Here is a 15000-nt window from a genome sequence, read left to right as displayed (position 1 = left end):
ACTGCTCTGGTCCCTAACTGACATCAGTCTCACTCTCCATTAGTGTCCACGTCTCTGCGTCTCCGCGTCTCTGTCGGTCTGTCTGAAGCCTGAGCCGATGAAGCGGTTTGGAGTCGAGCGATACACACAAGCTCTTCTACACGTCTCAGTGTCCCTCAGATCGACCGCAGGAACCAGAGGAACCTCCCCATGAGCGGAACCTGGAGCCGCCGGACGCTCAGACCATCAGCCGTGTGGACGACGGACTCAGATGAGAATAAAATCCCAGAGACTCTGCAGTAATAATCTGAAGACTCACACCCGCGTGTAAACCTAATCCCGCCGGAACCGGGCTCAGCAGTCAGGAGCGCTAACGCTAACGGAGAACGCGAGCGTAGGGAACACACACGACTCCTACCTTTGTCTCCAAGTGGTTGCCATGGCGACAGCTAATTCAGTTGTTTTGTGCTTGCTCAGGGTTTGACCTTTTCGGCTGGTTAGAGTCTCCTGACCCACATCTCCATTCCAACAATGGAGTCTCGTGAGAAGCGGTTAACCCCGTGACCCCGGGGGGGGGCGTGTCCCGCTCTGGAGAGTGGAGTGTCACGTCAGTGATTATTACAGGTACGGTCTGGAGTACACACGGAGATGTTTATTATCAGTGTGTGATCCCTCTCTCTCTCACCAGTCAGTTCTGGACCGTGTGTGTTGACACCGGACGTGTCTTTAACATGTGATCTCTCTCATTCTCTCTCATTTCCAGCTGTAAGTGGAACCAGGGGCGACCCAGGGGCGTGTTTTATTTACAGAGAGGTGCATTAATGAACAGAAACCCCCACCAGAACTTTATTACCCCGACGCGGGGCCGCGCAATTAGCACAGTCCTAGTTTCAGTTATATTTTAAGATTCCTGCACGTCTGAGGAGACGATATCAGAGACAAGACGTTAGTGCGGCTGTCTCACACTGACGCTCCGGGTGTGTTTCAGTTTGTCTCCACTGCACCATGGCCTCACCCCCAAACCCAGTCGAACCCAGGAGGCGCCGTCCAGCCCATTCCATCATCCTAAACACCTAGCGTACCTGATTTACTCTCCAGAATCTCTTAAATCAGTTTAATCACTATGTGTTTGCTTGTGAGGCAGTAAAATGTTGCAGTTCCTCTATAATCCTACAGGGGATCAAACGGTGATCAAACGGTTCACACACTGGCAGGCAGCACAGCGTCATGTGTGTTAGGAGCAAATTATATGCCGTTTACTTAGAACAAAATAACAATAATAATAATAACAATAATAATAATAATAATAATAATAATGTAATAATGTTGAATCAGTATCTTTATAAACTCGTGACACAGAATCACAGTGCGAATGGGATCAACACCGATGTATCGTGATCATTCCAACACATCACCTGTAATAAACTCTAGTCTAGTCGTGATTAAATAAGCAGCTATCATGATTTAGATTGTTTAATGCGATTAATTGTGCAACATTAAGATTCATTTTAATTCACTTTGACCTCAATATTGACTAAAATAATTGTGAATCGTATTTTTGTCACAAAAAGGTCAGCCCTACTTCAACGTCTCTAAAAGTTCATTTAGAGTCACCAGCCTCAGAAATCACCAATTAACAACCAGCACCTCAGATTAGAGGCGTTATGAAGCTTTACAGAGCAGAAGGAGCAGATAAACATCTCAATATCAACTGTTCAGAGGAGATTATTGTGTGTTTGGGATAATAAACACCTTCAGCACTAGGTTTAATAATGGTTATTTCTGACCATTCTGACATCAGAAATGATGGAGTTAGAAGGGGTGTACAAACTTTTGAGCGCTGAAAGAGGTTATGATGTGAGTTTTATTAACACAATGTTACACCCCGTTGATTAACACACAGCTCTGTGTCAGTGTTTAAAGTACAACAGATAACCCCCGCTCATTCCCGAGGGTGACATGGTGAACGTGTGAGGGTTGAAGTCCATCGTCTCCATCACACTGGTGCAGTCACATGATGCTGGAGCTTTGTAAAGTTTTCTGATACTGAAGGACGGATTAGGACTGTGTGTCCCCATGTGACGCGCCGTACGCTAGGCAGTGTGTAGAGACGCTAGTCTACACCATGCAGCTGTTTTACTCAACATTGTGATGTAATACACCTCTGTGTGTGATGTCACGCCTCATTAAGATCACATGACACTTGTGTAAGTACGGAGACACCAGGGTCGTGCAGTTATAAAAAATAATACACATCACGCTTATGTGTGTGTGAAAGTCTACTGTTAGTTTATCAAAGAGGATTTTTTATTTATTGTTCACAGCTGCTGTTCTGATCAGATGCTCCTGACCATCAGACTGAAGAACTCAACACCACTCTGGTCTGAGTTTGGTTCAACACCCGACACTGAAAGTAAGAGACACAGATCCTGATAATGCCTACTGTCAGGACACACACACACACACACACACAGGCGCCCTCGTTTCCTTCTGAGCCCTGATTCAGTCGAGCGTTATTGAATTAAAGCCGCTAAACGACGAGGTAATCTCTTTTGAAGTTTGCTCTAAAGCCGTGTGAGACACATTACAGCCGCGCCGTCCTCCGTCTCTTTTCGTTCTATCCACCGGGGGGCGTGTCCTGAGACCTGGCACGGGAAACGCGAGGCGCTAGCAGGTCGGGCGCTAACTGTGAGCTAATCATGAGTGCTTCCTGAGTACCGCTGCGCCTATCGCTGCGTTTCATCTCACGTCACAGTGTTTAATCACCGCGGAGGCTGAGCTTTAGTAAGAACTGATCTATTACACCCGACTGTTAGAGCTGAGGATCATGGGTAAACTGAGGATTCCTGATCGTTGTGTTTAGTGTCTGATTTTTTTAACAGCTGAATTTCTTAAAGACCTTGAAATATTAAAAACTTTGACAAGTATCTTATAAACACAGAAAGAGTGTGTAACTCGTGTTGCTGAGCGTTTAAACAATCTTCTGCCCCACCATCCAGTCCACAAGGTGGCGCTAATGCAGAGACCAAAGAAAAATGCTGCGGTGTACAGTTAAACCTTGGAATCTGTTCAGGAAGTGTGCTTGTGTATCAAAACACTCAAACATCAAAGCAAATTTTTCCCATAAGAGTTTTAAATAATGAAACTTAGACGATTTATTTCACAACCCAAAAATATTCCTATAAAAATAATTAATACAAAATATAAAGTAAAAAAATAAAAAATTACCCTGCACCTTACCTTCGAAAAACGCAGAGCCAATAGTTCTGTAATGTGAGCCTTTACTGACAACAAAAGAAGGGCATGAAATAGTTACAATAAAAACTAATGACACACACGCTCTCTGCTTCCTGCGTTCAGCTGCTTGTTCTCCGCTCTTTACTCACTACTGCCATCTAGTGTACAGGTGAACAATAAACCCACTTGTCTACAAGAAGACTCCGAGCTGCAGTGATTGAGACAGAGAGAGGAGGGGGTTTCATATTTGTTATTAAAATATATTAAACATTTTTGCTCGTCTTGCGGAACGCTCGCAAACCGAACAATGGACTGTTCACTCTGTTGCGGTCTGGGAAGCGATTCCGCTCCCTGAAGGCCAACACAGAGAGACTGAGGAGGAGCTTCTTCCCGCAGGCGATAAGGTCTCTCAACCACACCACTAGGCAGAATTAACACAATATTTTCACAATCAATCAATCTTTATACATCTATGGACACTATGGACAACTCCACGCACATCACATCTACACTACATGTTTACGTTTACATTCTGGACCATTACACAAAGACACTTTAATAACCATTGCACAAAGTCACTTTTTCTATGCATATTTGCACACCATTATATTTATATCTGTACAGTACATTTCTATTTTCAGTTTCTATTTTTAGTTCCATTTTTCCTAGTTAAATTTTATTTTTATTTTTATTAAAATTTTCTATCGTATTTCTTTTATTCATATTTATTACTTATTATAAGCTTTAATTCTCTTTTTAAGGTCACTCTCGGTCGTGTAAGCATTTCACTGCATATCGTACTGTGTATGACTGTGTACGTGACAAATAAAATTTGAATTTGATTTGAATTTGAACCGGGTTACTCACAGTCCGAGGGTCCACTGAACATTTAATAAATTAGCCAATTTTAGACTGTTTAACCTGCATAATTTTACCTAAATATAGGTTTTAAATAATCATTAACCATCAACCAACAAAAGAGTGAAATTACACAGCTGGAATGTAATTATATTTATTATATATAAACATTAGTCTTAATCTCAAGTTCTTCATTTTATCACCTTCCTCCAACACAAGAGCTCTTTATGGATGTGAGATTCAGGAGAAGAAATCAAGCAGAAGTGTGTGTGTGTGTGTGAGAGAGAGAGAGAGAGAGAGAGAGAGAGAGACATCAATACAGACATTTCAGCACATCACCACAGAGAAGGCTTCCTTTAAGTGGGAACAGGAGTTCAGGGGCACGGACATGGCGATGGCTGTATGTTTAACGAACAGTATTAGACTCTTCTGAAGAACCGAGAGAGACACATCGCCGTGTGTATCGTGTTCCACAAATGTGATATTTTTGGCAGCAGTTAGGAGTTAAACATCCTCTTTCTCTCTCTCTCTCTCTCTCTCTCTCTCACTCATCATCGCACCCTGAGCCCGTTCTGAGTGGCACGGCGTAACACACACCATACCGGTCCAGGAGGAAGAGACTGGAAGTCCACGCTCAGGAGTGGAGAAGACGGGATTCAACAACTCTTCTAAATCTCCAGAGAGATCCACGCACCAGCCAGAGCATCAAACCAGGACAGAGTTATCAGATAATCAGGGGACGTGATGTCTGGAGGTATATTATTATTGTGATGGAGTCTTTACACACTCCATCACACCGGCCCCAGGACACAGCACAGAGGTTCTGTATCATAAACACCACTTTCTGTAGCAAAACATGTAGAAAACATAAAACCCCCTGAGTCCTGGCACTATAATAATCACACCTGTGTTGTGCAGCCAAGCCAGAAGTGCTGCTCCTCAATACGGCGGCTGCAACAGAACCGTCCCGTGACTACGACAGCAGGAAACACCCCAGGAACCTGTCCCACTCAAAGATCTCCTGAGACTCGGTATAACGTCAGTCAGTGTGCTGGTGGATTTGGGCTTGAACTCAGACGTTTCATATCGCGATATTTTCAGAATACTAATCAGGGTCAGGGCGTGGCGCCGTATCAGCGCCATCAACTCTGTGGAACCTCCCCGAGCTGTGACCTCACACAACCTGCTGGAGTGGTTCTGATGGTGAGGACGCTGCAGCAGGGCATCGGGGCAGGACGGAGAGGGGGACAGGCGCCGCTCAGGGATGGGGGACTGCCTCCAGTCCTGTGCTTTAGGTTCTTCAGACAGATCACACTTATCAGTTCTCTTACTGTAAATGGAAAGTGTAAAGAGAGAGTAAGGCCAGGAACCGAAAGAGTGCCACTGGATGTGTTGAGAGTTTAGTAAGAAAAAGCTCGGGAGTGATAAAGTCCACCGGAGGGACACCACGTCCACGAGGTCCACAGGGTCCACAGATATCAGGAACGCAAGAGACAAAGAGAATAAAGTCTGTCAAGGAAAAGAGGACGAAAAGGTGTAAAAGAATGAGAGACAGAGAGAGAGACAGAGAGATGAGTAAGCAGAAGCATGGACCAGTGGAGAACTACCAGACCCAAGCAGACAGAGCAGGAGCGTCAGGATGGAGATCATCCACACACCAGCTGTTCCTCTCTCAGGCTTCAGGACGGTTCCTGCAGCAGATCACTGAGAGGGAGAACCGGGTGGAGGAGTGGAGAGAGTGGACTCGAGGGTGTGAGTAGGTACAACAGGCTACAACAGTAAGTAAGCCCTGAGAGGGCGTCCCTCATACTGACTCCGCCCCTTCTGACAGCCCAGTTATTATAACTTTATGAACTGTAAAATATTCAGTGCTAAATAAGAGAAGTGTTGTTGTGAGACGGCGAGCAGGGAGCGTCTCGGTACAGACGAGCACACGGCGGACTGAGGGAAGAAGGGGACACACAGAAGAGTGGAGTGAAGAGGGAGATAGAGATGGACAGAGAGGGATGAAGAGATAGTGAAGCGCTGAGTAACAGAGCAGACCTGTGTTCATGTTGATCATCGGCGAGCCGCGCACGAGGAGATTTAGTGCAGGTTTTAAAGCCGCCGTCACACTCGCTTCGGTATTAAATCTACAGAGACACTCGGACCAGTCGCGCGGAACGTCGCTAAGTACTGAGAGGCGAGGGCTGATGTGTTTTGGGCCGCATCGTAACTCAAAACGCAGCGATTACGCCTCAAGGGCGAGGGAAGGTGGAAGTGATATTTCATCTCTCGCTGCTCTGGTGCTAAAACATATTAATGTCGCCTGTGTGGAGGTTTATGACCCTCAGTGTGCTCGTTCCCCAGGAGGTGTGTCCTCACCGTACAAAGAGGAAACATCTAGTGCAGGTCAGTCTCCTTCTAGTTCTCAAAGGCTCACCTTCTCACTAATGAACAGTTATAGTCATGAGAGCCGTCTGACATCATCAGGTCCATCACCATCACACACTCGCTCTCACACACATCAGCCACGCGGCAAAAAAACACAGCAACAGAAAAGTGCCTGAATATCCGTGCAGAGTTGAGCGCGCGTTTCTGAGACTGCGGTTAGCATGGGGATGGCTAACGGTTATAAACGCCGTGTTAAAGATTCAATTCAATTCAATTCAATTAAATTTTATTTGTATAGCGCTTTTAGCAATTTTTATTGCCGCAAAGCAGCTTTACACAGTCAAAAGAATTATAAAGATGTCCCCTGTCCTCTGTAATGGACACGTGCTCAGATGGGACAGGAATGATTTATGTGAAGATGGACTTGTGATGTCTGCTTCCTGTTTCGGTGGTTACAGCCGCGTTACTAGAAAACACACGCATACGCTGAGTGTTAAACCATTTTTACTGTAGAACGTTAAGTCCTGTGTTATACGCGTGTATTATATATAATAGTACAATATGATATAATAATATAATATAATAGACCTGTCTCACACCTTCACCTTCTCTCTCGTGGTCAAGCGTGCTGTTCAAAGCGTCATGTGACTTATTACATCGCGGCGCTGTAGAGTCCTGCGCTCTGATTGGTCAGAAGGTGTTGATTAATTCTCTGTAACAGCGGCTCTGACAGCAGCACATGTTTACATCAATGCGCTCACTGTTACTGTACGGTTTCCATGGTAACAGCCTGCCATACCATAGATTTTAAGCGATTTTAAACAGTGATTATTTTCCTGTAACCACAGTCACACACCCCCATGTGTGTGTGTGTGTGTGTGTGTGTGTGTGTGTCTTCATTACACTATGATGTCCTGGTGTTTATATTCTAGTTCAGTCTTCTTTATGTCACACTCCTGCAGCATTACATTTATTTATGTAAATTTATATACACGAATATATGAATATAAACGAGGCAGAAGTTGATAAAGAACACTTTCTCAGCACATCATTTCTCTACCTGTGTGTGTGTGTGTGTGTGTGTGTGTGTGTGTGTGTGTGTGTGTGTGTGGTAGAGGTCTCAGATTAGAGGAGTGTGAGATCAAACAGACATCGAGACCAGACTGCTCTCTGGAACAGAGAAGACGAGTTAAAGGGAAGCGAGGGAGTGATAGACGTCTGGACGACACACATCATATACACACCGTAGGGTCACTAGGGGGCCGTGAGTGTATAAAGAATTAAATGAATGCAGAAATAAGATGAATAACGACGGCTGTGTGTAACGAGTGTGTGAGTTTAAGAAACTAAAAAACTTAAAGTGTGTGTTTCTTTAAGGTTAGGATTAAATCTAATTAGCTACAATAATTAATATATCAATGAAAGGCCCTCACATGGCTAAAAGAGGTGTGTGTGTGTGTGTGTGTGTGTGTGTGTGTGTGTGTGTGTGTGTGTGTGTGTGTGTGTGTTGCAGACCCCTTCAATACACTCTCTTCAGGGTGATATGTAGAAATGCCTGCGTCAGCAATTCCTCCACCACTGCTTGACCTTCTTGATGAGTACTGCCTTTAATCAAAGTGTGTGTGTGTGTGTGTGTGTGTGTGTGTGTGTGTGTGTGTGTGTGTGTGTGTGTGTGTGTGTGTGCAAACATATAGAGGGCTTGCCTGAGAAGCTATTAGAAGGGAAAGGGGGGTATTTAAACAACGAGTTTGAGCATGATGAAGATCTTTGGTCGTCTACAAAACACACACACACAAACACACACACACACACACACACACACACACACACGCAAAGTCAAAGGCTCTTTACCCACCCACAGAGAAGTACACACCACCGTACAGTGTTTGGTGTTTTGTGCATTAGCTGCTGACCCTGAGAACAGTGTGTGTGTGTGTGTGTGTGTGCAGCAGCTTTTGACACCATTGATCACGCTATTCTTCTTCACAGATTAGAATGTGTAGTAGGAATTAAGGGTACAGCCCTCTCCTGGCTCAGATCCTATTTGACCCATCGTTATCAGTATGTAGACTTAAATGGTGATTATTCTGCATGTTCTCTAGTGGAGTTTGGCGTTCCGCAGGGTTCAGTTTTAGGTCCACTGCTTTTTTCCCTTTACATGCTTCCTCTGGGCAACATAATCCGTAAGCATGGTATTAGTTTTCATTGTTATGCTGACGATACACAGTTATATGTCTCAGCAAAACCTGATGAGAAAAAACTTACTAAAGTTGAGCAATGTGTGCAGGACATAAGAAATTGGATGCTAATTAACTTCCTTCTACTTAATCCTGATAAGACAGAAGTTCTAGTCATAGGACCGCATACAGCTACTGTAGGAGTAAGATTCTAGATCACTCTGTAACTTTAGATGGCCTTTCTGTTCCATCAAATGCAACAGTGAAAGACCTTGGTGTGATTATTGATTCCAGCCTTTCATTTGAAGCACATGTAGATAATATTACCAGGATAGCATTCTTTCACCTCAGTAATATTGCCAGAATAAGAAATATATTGTCACCAAACGATGCAGAAAAACTAGTTCATGCTTTTATCACCTCTAGGTTGGACTATTGTAATGCCTTACTGTCTGGTTGTTCAACTGGATGCATAAACAAGCTTCAGCTAGTCCAGAATGCAGCAGCGAGAGTCCTCACTAGAACCAGAAGATACGAGCACATCACATCTATCTTTTTCACCCAAAGTTATGGAATAGTCTTCCAAATAGTGTTCGGGACTCAGACACAGTCTCAGTGTTTAAGTCCAGGCTAAAAACCTATTTATTTAGCCGAGCATTTTTATAAATAGATTAGCCTTAGGTAAAGGAGCAGATCTGGGGGACTCATGGACGTAGAGTATTATGGTGAACTGGTATGTTTAGATGCTGTCTTGTGATGTGACACAGATGTAGCTGTGATCGTACAAAACTCTTACCTCTCTCTGTCTCTCTCACTGGTGTCATACAGTGTGTAATAATTTAATTATAAATATAGAATTGTAGTATATAACAGACTATGAAGCATTTAAATCCATGTGTGTGTGTGTGTGTGTGTGTGTGTTATGTATGAAACTAAATTCTCAAACTGTGTGTTTTCTCCGTGTTTATGTTCTCTCTTTGGGATTCCAGCTGTTAGTAAAAGTCCTGAAAACAACACTTTACCTCCACAGTAACAGTGTCAAAGCAGAAACACACACACACACACACACACACACACACACACACACACTGCGATTAGCTCGAGTATGGTTTATGTTAAGCGCGAGGATAAGAGAGCTGGGATATAATTCTCTTCTTGTTTTTTTTAGACAGGAAGTCAGAGTGGTGGTGTGTGTGGAAGCGCCTTCTGTTTCACACAAAGGCCAACAGTGTGTGTGAGATCCATTACACACCCCTGTGGAACCTCTAAACAAGCCTGACAGTGTCTTAGCAAGCTCGCTAAAGAGACACACCTCACACACTAACTCCGCCCACAGCTAGAGGAGTTATCTCCAACTATGTGAGGGCCTGGAAAAGGAAGTAGTGTGTGAAGACACAGGCAGAAACACTCCCACCATCTGCGTCGGCTGCTAACGAGCTTAACGAGCTGCTCCCGCACAGCAGGACACACTGCAGGGGGCGGGGCATATGAAACATTTATCAGGCCTAAATTAATAATTAACTAAATGTCTCATTTATATCGCTTTAACAAACCTTATTAGCTTGAATAAAATTTATGGTAACAAACTAGTGATGGGAAGTTTAAATCATTTTAGTGACTCGGTTTGTGGAATCTCGTTCATTAAAATGAACGGATCTTGTTTTCAGTCATTTAGTTCATTTCGTTTTTAAATAAGAAATAAAAATGGATGATTTGCGCATGTGCGCCCAGTAGAAAATGAACAAATCCCTTTCTGAGATACTCGTTCTTTTGAGTCACGTAAAAGATTATGAACAACCCATCACTACAACAAACTAGCTGGCAGAGGCTACATCACGCTCTGTCGCGTTTGCCTTTAATGGACACGTTTAGCTAGCTAAACTCTCTTTAGCATATAAATGATGTCCGGCTGTGCTGCACCTCGACGTTTAGCCTCGTGTCATTAAAAGAGCTTCAGTGAAGAGTGTATTTATGTCCAGTTATTGCAGGCTGCTGCATCGTCTAGCACCATTTACTCCAGGACAGGACATCGAGCCCTGAGGAGCGCCTACAGTTGCACTTTAAAAAATAGGGTTTGCTCATCATAAACCTCTTACTTCATCGCAAACCACATGCCCTGTTCCCTATGAATGACATGTAAATACACACTGCACTAGGCTGCACGCCTCAACAGCAGCAGGACGCAAGATGGTATACATGACCTCTGGTTGCCATGGAGACAACCCAGGTCAGGACACCATCATTGCTAAATGAATTTTATACAAAAACAGCCTCCATGAATTACAGAATCCTGAACTGCATATGCAGGTGTGAGGAGGTACTTTACCATCAGCGCTGCTTTACCATACAATCATTCAGTTACCATGACTACGCATCCCAATTTGCAGATGTATAAGCAGGTGAAACAACACCGCACATGTGCACTTCAGCACCATCCCATCACCATGGTTACGTAATAACTCAACCTAATTAATGGCTAACATGGCGCGACTCAGTTACAATGACTAATTTGTCCAGACTGTATGTATAAGCATGTGAGGTGAAACCTCCACACACATGCACACTTTATCACCATCCCGTCACCATGGCTACACAATAAATCAGCCTTCCTAGTGGTATGTGGGAACACTACAGCATCGCTCGGTTGCCATGACTACGCATCCCAAACTGCAGATGTATAAACAGACCTCGCGTGCGAAACCTTGTGTGCGAACCTCGCGTACGCACTTCAGCACCCCGGTTACGCAATAACGTTCCCTGACTGGTGACTTACACGGTTGCCATGACTACACATATCCCAAACCACATACGCAGGTGCGTGGAGGTACTTTACCACCACCGGGGCTACAGCCTGATTAGTGGTGTTATTATTATGTGAAGGCACTACAGCATCACTCGGTTGCCATGACGACGCATCCCAAACTGCAGATGTATAAACAGGTGAGACAAACAACATTACGCGTGCGCACTTCAGCGCCATTACGTCACCACGGTTACGTAATAACTCGGCCTGATTAGTGATCTATACAGCGCGACTCGGTTGCCATGACGACGCATCTCCTCTGTCCGTAGCGTGTGCGGCGAGGCAGTGACGTCACCCCGGACGGACACGGCGCTGTACGCGGTGTGTGTGTGTGTGTGTGTGTGAGACAGACAGCACTGACCTGGACCGGGGAGCTGCGCGTGGCGCTGGGTGAGTCCCGCAGGAGCGCGGTCCCGGTCCCGGTCCCGGTGTTGGTTCCGGTCCCGGTGGTGTTGGGGGGGGAGGCGGTGCCGCGGTGCTTCAGGCCGTCCAGCAGGCGCACGAGCAGGATGTTGGCCGGGAGCTCGCCCACCCCGCAGTCCACCAGCACGCGACACTCGGGGCAGCGCAGCTCCCGGCGCGAGCTCACGATGTTCTCCAGGCAGCGGCGGCAGAAGGTGTGCTGACACGGGAGAACCCGCGCGCTCGCGTCCAGCCGCTCGAGACACACCGAGCACTCCAGCAGGTCCAGGAGCGCGCACTCGTCCATCCTCAGGTCCGTGCGGGGGTCAGCGGCGCGCGCTCATCATCATCATCATCATCATCATCATACAGGGTACACACACACACTCACACACACACACTCACACACACTCACACATACCGACAGTACTGCTGCTCCGTCACGCGCTCCTCCTCTCCGGTCTGGGGGGTTTATCATGTCAACTCCACCGCTTCTCCTGACATAACCACGCCCCCTGCCGGAGCGCCCCGCTCTCTGATTGGTCAGCGGTCGCCATGGTCTCTCTCACACACACACACACACACACACACACTGTCCATCAGGCTGCTGGGAGATTCACACTGACATGGAGTTTATTACAGGAGGAAAGTTCTGTGTTAATGTTTATTATCACCAGGAGACACACACACACACACACACACACACACACAGCTGCATTCCCACTTCTACTAAACCCTCACACACACACACACACACACACACACACACTGCTGCATTCTCACTTCTACTAAACCCTCACACACACACACACACACACTTCATCTTTACATGCTGAATTCAACATGATCAATATTAACAAAAAATAATACACACACACACACACACACACACACACACACACACACACACACTGCTGCCATCAGGACGCCTGAGCACCTGCACCATCTCGACCCCAGAGGGACAGCGGGTACAGCGGGGGTACAGCGGGGGTAGAGCGGGTACCTCACACTACTACAGCCCAAACACCAACACCTTTACACACTCTATATTATATTATATAACTATAGGACTGGGGACTGTGTGTGTGTGTGTGTGTGTGCGTGTGTGTGTGTGTGTGTGTGTGTGACCCATTTAGAGGGTCCTGGAAATATTGCACCACTAGCCACACAGCATATTTTGAGAACATTAATATGCTGACATCAAGCTGTTTTTTCCCCAACACACACACACACACACACACACACACACACACACACACACACACACACACACACACTCATCCATCCTCACCCAGATGCATCTGTTGTTAAACTTTAACTCTTTGTGAGGCGAGACACTGCTCCTGATACACACTCTGTATAAATACTGAGGGTCATGTGACTCTGATCAGAATCAACACACACACACACACACGTTTAGTAAATATCCTGCACCTGCTATTAACGACGTGATTCTGATAAAGATCATCTGTTTCTCTCTGAGTCTCTTCACGTCTTCCTGGATTCATCTGAGTGCTGAAGCTGAAGATCTTACAGAGCATGTAGAGGATCTCACTGTGGAGACGCATCGCTCAGGACAGAGGGACAGAAGATCTTCAGGAACATCAGACGGTGAAGTCTCCGTCGTTAACGAGTGACATCACCAAGAGCAGGACGTCCCTCTGAACCTCAGAAAACACCAAGAAGGGATTAAAGCAGCTGCAGGAACATCTGGGGAGTTCTGCTCACTCATGGCACAGGACTGTAAGCGCTCGTGGTCTTCACATGTCTGAAAGATGGAGTAGGGACTAGACCACAAATCCAAATCAACAAAGGATCAGGTTCAGACAAAGAACAGTCCAATCAGTGCCCTGGGAACAAACAGCAGGTTTACAGAGACCATGTTATGATGAACATTATGATGGCAGGTTGATCCTGATGGGATGAGCACTGGGGTTAAGCGGGCTGATCCAATGGATGAAGAAGAAGGCACCAGGAGCAGAACAACCAGGAAACCAGCATCAGCAGTGGAATATACAGATGGTGATCTGGTTTAAACTGGTTTAATGGGCACCAGAAGAAGTTTTAAGGACATCAGGTTGGTTTGCAGGCTTGCAGAAGTGGAACTGTGTATAACAGGGTCAGGTTGGGGTCAGGTCGGGGTCAAGTTTCACCAACTCCTGTCCAGTCTCACTTTATTAACCCCCTCCAGGTTTACTGTTTTAATGATAAGCTGAAAATTAACTCTCTGGCTCCATCTAGTGGTAAAATAAACATATTGTTCAGCAGGAATGTAATTGAACATGAGGAATAACACATGACAGGGGGCGCTGTTACAGGAAAATGATCAACATCAGGGTGGTGTAGTAAAGTGGAGTTACCCAGGACTCGGGGTTGTATTGAAAATAGCATGTTGTTGTTTTATTCCACTTATATAATATTGTATTTGCCAGACGTTTGAACGTCGTCATGATTTGTAATAATTTATACCTACGTCTAATGATTTGTGAAACTTTTGTGAAAGTCAGCCCTAATTCTCACCAAACCTGACATGGAGGTCTGCTGAAGGCAGTGGTCTGTCTGGGATGCGTGTGGTGACTGGGGACGGGTCCACTTTAACATGAAGACGGTCCTGTCCTCTGCTGATACAGACAGCTGTTCTCTGAGGACTCGTGACTGCAGTCACTCGATAGTTCAGGACTGGAGTTTCCTACAGTCTACCTGAGCCTCCAATAACCAACTGGACTCCATATGGACTCTTCACATCTCCTGTTATACTGAACTTCCAGCCTCCTAACACACAGTATGAGTGCAGATCAATCCCTGCTATCCGTTATCACCCAGATGAGGATGGGTTCCCTGTTGAGTCTGGTTCCTCTCAAGGTTCCTTCCTATTACCATCTCAGGGAGTTTTTCCCTCAGGGAGTCTCCTGAGACTGTTCAACTTTGTAGTTTTTACATGGTTATGATGTGTTGATATAAAAGAATCCGTTGTTGCTGTGTTTTCTGGTTTTATGCAGATCACTGTTTTAACTTTGACGTGTTTTGAACTAGTTTTAAACTGTTAATTTTGTATTAGATTATGTATTTTAACACTTATTTAATGACACGATATGGTCATTATAAATCAATAATCATAATTGCCTCTGTGTTTCAATTTAATGCATTTTAAGTCATTTTGTTTATTTAGAT

The 15000-nt window shown here is 45.2% G+C and overlaps 1 protein-coding gene across 1 annotated transcript in view; it reads right to left on the bottom strand.

Annotated features, from left to right (window-relative positions):
• Positions 1-12802, bottom strand: part of LOC128523968 (E3 ubiquitin-protein ligase SH3RF3-like) — a 75773-nt gene extending 62971 nt beyond the window's left edge. The window contains exon 1 of the mRNA XM_053496212.1: positions 11789-12802. Within this exon, the coding sequence (XP_053352187.1) occupies positions 11789-12136 (348 nt within the window). The 5' untranslated portion in view covers positions 12137-12802. The remainder of the gene's footprint in view (positions 1-11788) is intronic.
• Between the last annotated feature and the right edge of the window lie 2198 nt (positions 12803-15000).

Source organism: Clarias gariepinus, chromosome 5 (genome assembly GCF_024256425.1).
Source record: "Clarias gariepinus isolate MV-2021 ecotype Netherlands chromosome 5, CGAR_prim_01v2, whole genome shotgun sequence".
NCBI lineage: Eukaryota > Metazoa > Chordata > Actinopteri > Siluriformes > Clariidae > Clarias > Clarias gariepinus.
This window is presented reverse-complemented; position numbering and strand designations above follow the sequence as displayed.